At 50.2% G+C, this 3,191-nt stretch overlaps 1 protein-coding gene across 1 annotated transcript in view; it reads right to left on the bottom strand.

The window, feature by feature from the left end:
- ZNF395 (zinc finger protein 395) overlaps positions 1–3,191 on the bottom strand; it is a gene marked incomplete at its 5' end in the record, with an annotated part of 13,752 nt that overhangs the window by 4,312 nt on the left and 6,249 nt on the right. Inside the window, one exon of the mRNA XM_027910147.1 lies at positions 2,208–2,308. Coding sequence (XP_027765948.1) covers positions 2,208–2,308 — 101 coding nt within the window. The remainder of the gene's footprint in view (positions 1–2,207; positions 2,309–3,191) is intronic.

Genomic DNA, 3,191 nt, shown 5'->3' with positions numbered 1-3,191 from the left:
TGGGGGAGAGGGGAATTGAGGTTTCTCTGGTGAAATTATGGGGTTTGGGGAAAAATGTGTGGGGTTTTTTTGGAGGGAGGGGAATTGAGGTTTCTCTGGTGAAATTATGGGGTTTGGGGAAAAATGTGTGGGGTTTTTGGGGGGCTGGAATTGAGGTTTCTCTGGTAAAACTGAGAGGTTTTGGGTAAAATGTGTGGGGGTTTTTTTGGAGGGAGGGGAATTGAGGTTTCTCTGGAAATTATGGGGTTTTGGGGAAAAATGTGTGGGGTTTTTGGGGGGAGAGGGGAATTGAGGTTTCTCTGGTGAAATTATGGGGTTTTGGGAAAAACGTGGGTTTTTGGAGGGGGAGGGGAATTGAGGTTTCTCGGTTAAAATTGAGAGGTTTGGGGTAAAATGTGTGGGGTGTTTTTGGGGGAGAGGGGAATTGAGGTTTCTCTGGTGAAATTATGGGGTTTGGAGAAAAATGTGTGGGGTTTTGGCGGGGAGAGGGGAATTGAGGTTTCTCTGGAAATTATGAGGTTTTGGGGAAAAATGTGTGGGGTTTTTTGGGGGAGAGGGAATTGAGGTTTCTCTGGTAAAATTGAGAGGTTTTGGGTAAAATGTGAGGGGTTTTTTTGGAGGGGGGGGAATTTGGGTTTCTCTGGTGAAATTATGGGTTTTGGGGAAAATATGAAGGGTTTTTTTTTTTAGGGGGGAACTGTGTTTTCTTGAGAAACAAATGGGGTAAAAACATGGGGGTTTTTATTCCCGGTCGGGAATTTTCAGCCGGCAATTCCAGCGCTTTCTCCAGCTCTCGGTTGGGAATTTTCGCTTGGAACAACCACCCCCACCCCTCGGGGTTCATCCAGCAGGGAATAAAGAGCTCCTGGAGGTTGTTTTGGTGCTGTTTTTCCCAGTGATTTTATCCAGCACTGGATGGCACTGCAGGACCGCTCACGGCAGTAAAATAAACCTCCCCCACTTGGGTAGTTCTCAAAGCTTTAACCTGTATTTTTTTCCTTAAAAAAAAAAACAAACCTCCAAATTTTCCTAAAAAATAATTTTAAAAAATTAAAAAAAAAAAAAATTCAATTTTGCCCCCCCAACCCTATATTTTAAAAAACCTCATTTTTTTACCCCGTTTGTTTCTCAAGAAACCACAATTTCCCCCTAAAAGAAACCCACCCTCATATTTTTCCCCAAATCCCACAATTTTACCAGAGAAACCTCAATTCCATCCCCCCAAAAAAACCTCCACGTTTTCCCCAAACCCCACAATTTTACCAAAGAATCCTCAAATTTTTCCCCCCAGAACTCACCATTTTTTCCCTAAACCACTCATATTTTTTCCCCCAAACCCACTATTTTCCCTCAAAACCACTGATTGTTTTTCCCCCAAATCCACAATTTTTTTTCCCTGAACCACTGATTTTTTTTCCCCCAAAACCCATCATTTTTTTCCCCAAACCCATTGACATTTTTTCCCCATAAACCCCACCGTTTTTTCCTAACAAAACCCTTTTCCATCCTAAAAAAATTCAGGTGAAATCCTGGCACCAAAGGCAGGATTTCCAGCACTGGGATCATTCCTGGCACCAAAGGCAGGATTTCCAACACTGGGATCATTTCCAGCAGGAATTACGGATGACAGAGAAGGAAGGGACATGGATTTGGTGTCTGGGCAAGGATTGAGGTGGAATCCTGAGGAGAAATTTGGCTTCCCAAGGGTGAAATCCTGAGGTGAAATCCTGGCACCAAAGGACAGGATTTCCAACACTGGGATTATTCCCAGCAGGAATTAGGGATGACATGGCAGGGAGGGACGTGGATTTGGTGTCTGGGCAGGGATTGAGGTGGAATCCTGAGGTGGAATTTGGCTTATCCAAAGGTGAAATCCTGGCACCAAAGGCAGGATTTCCAGCACTGGGATTATTCCTGGCACCAAAGGCAGGATTTCCAGCACTGGGATCATTCCCAGCAGGAATTATGGATGACAGAGAAGGAAGGGACATGGATTTAGTGTCTGGGCAGGGATTGAGGTGGAATCCTGAGGAGAAATTTGGCTTCCCCAAGGGTGAAATCCTGAGGTGAAATCCTGGCACCACAGGCAGGATTTCCAGCACTGGGATTATTCCCAGCAGGAATTAGGGATGACACAGCAGGCAGGGACGTGGATTTGGTGTCTGGGCAGGGATTGAGGTGGAACCCCGAGGTGGAACCGTCCTTACCCGAGGTGCTGGGTCCGCACGTGCCGCTTGATGCCGACGATGGAGCGCAGGACCTTCCCACAGCTGGGCCACAGGCACTTGTACATCACCTTCACCGAGTTCTGCGGGGACAGGATGGCTCTGTCACCCCCTGCCAGGTGCCACTGTCCCCTCCCTGGGGTGCTGGCCCTGGGACACCCCCACTGTGGCCACGGCAGGGACGGCACCGGGTTATCGCTCCGCCGGGATGGGGGACAGAGATAAAATCGGAATTTAAAGGTGGAAAGCAGCTGCCAATCCCTGGGTGGAGAGACCTCCATGCCCCCACCCAGGTGCCCTCCATGCTAAACATGGAATGGTGGGATAGAATCCAACAGGGCTGGGAGAAGAGCTCTGAGATCATCAAGCCCAATCCTTGATCCAAGGACACCTCCGGGTGTCACAGAGCCCTCCAAGGGGTGTTTCTTTGCCTTCACACCCACCCCGGGGTGGCACCAGCACCTTCACCCCCAACCTGAGGGGACATCTCTGCTAATGGGCCCGACTGGACTGGCCTGAGGGGCAGCTGCAACCACCCAGACTATCGGAGACTCCAAAAATATCCCGTGACTCACGGAGTTAAATCGCCCACTGTGGAACTCCCCGCCCCTGGGGGAGGTGCTGGACGTTCCCACCTGAACCCCAGCACGTATAATCCCGGGGGTTTTGGGAATCAGAAAACCACAGGATCAGCTGGGATGGGGAAAGAGCTCTGAGATCATCGAGCCCAACCCTCGCTCCGAGCCTGCCACAATTCCCAGCCCATGGCACTGATGGATCCAGCCTGTCCTGAAACACCTCCAGGGACGGGGAATCCACCCCCTCCCTGGGCAGCCCATTCCAAGGGCTGAGCACTCTCCAGGGAAAGAATCCCTTCCCCATAGCCCACCTGAACCTCCCCTGGCCCAGCTGGAGGCCCAGCCCTCTTGTCCTGCTGCTGGTTCCTGGGAGCAGAGCCCGATCCCA

This window comes from Empidonax traillii, unplaced genomic scaffold (genome assembly GCF_003031625.1).
Source record: "Empidonax traillii isolate 1590-97213 ecotype Southwest subspecies unplaced genomic scaffold, ASM303162v1 scaffold2786:size18050, whole genome shotgun sequence".
In the NCBI taxonomy this organism is placed as follows: Eukaryota; Metazoa; Chordata; class Aves; order Passeriformes; family Tyrannidae; genus Empidonax; species Empidonax traillii.
This window is presented reverse-complemented; position numbering and strand designations above follow the sequence as displayed.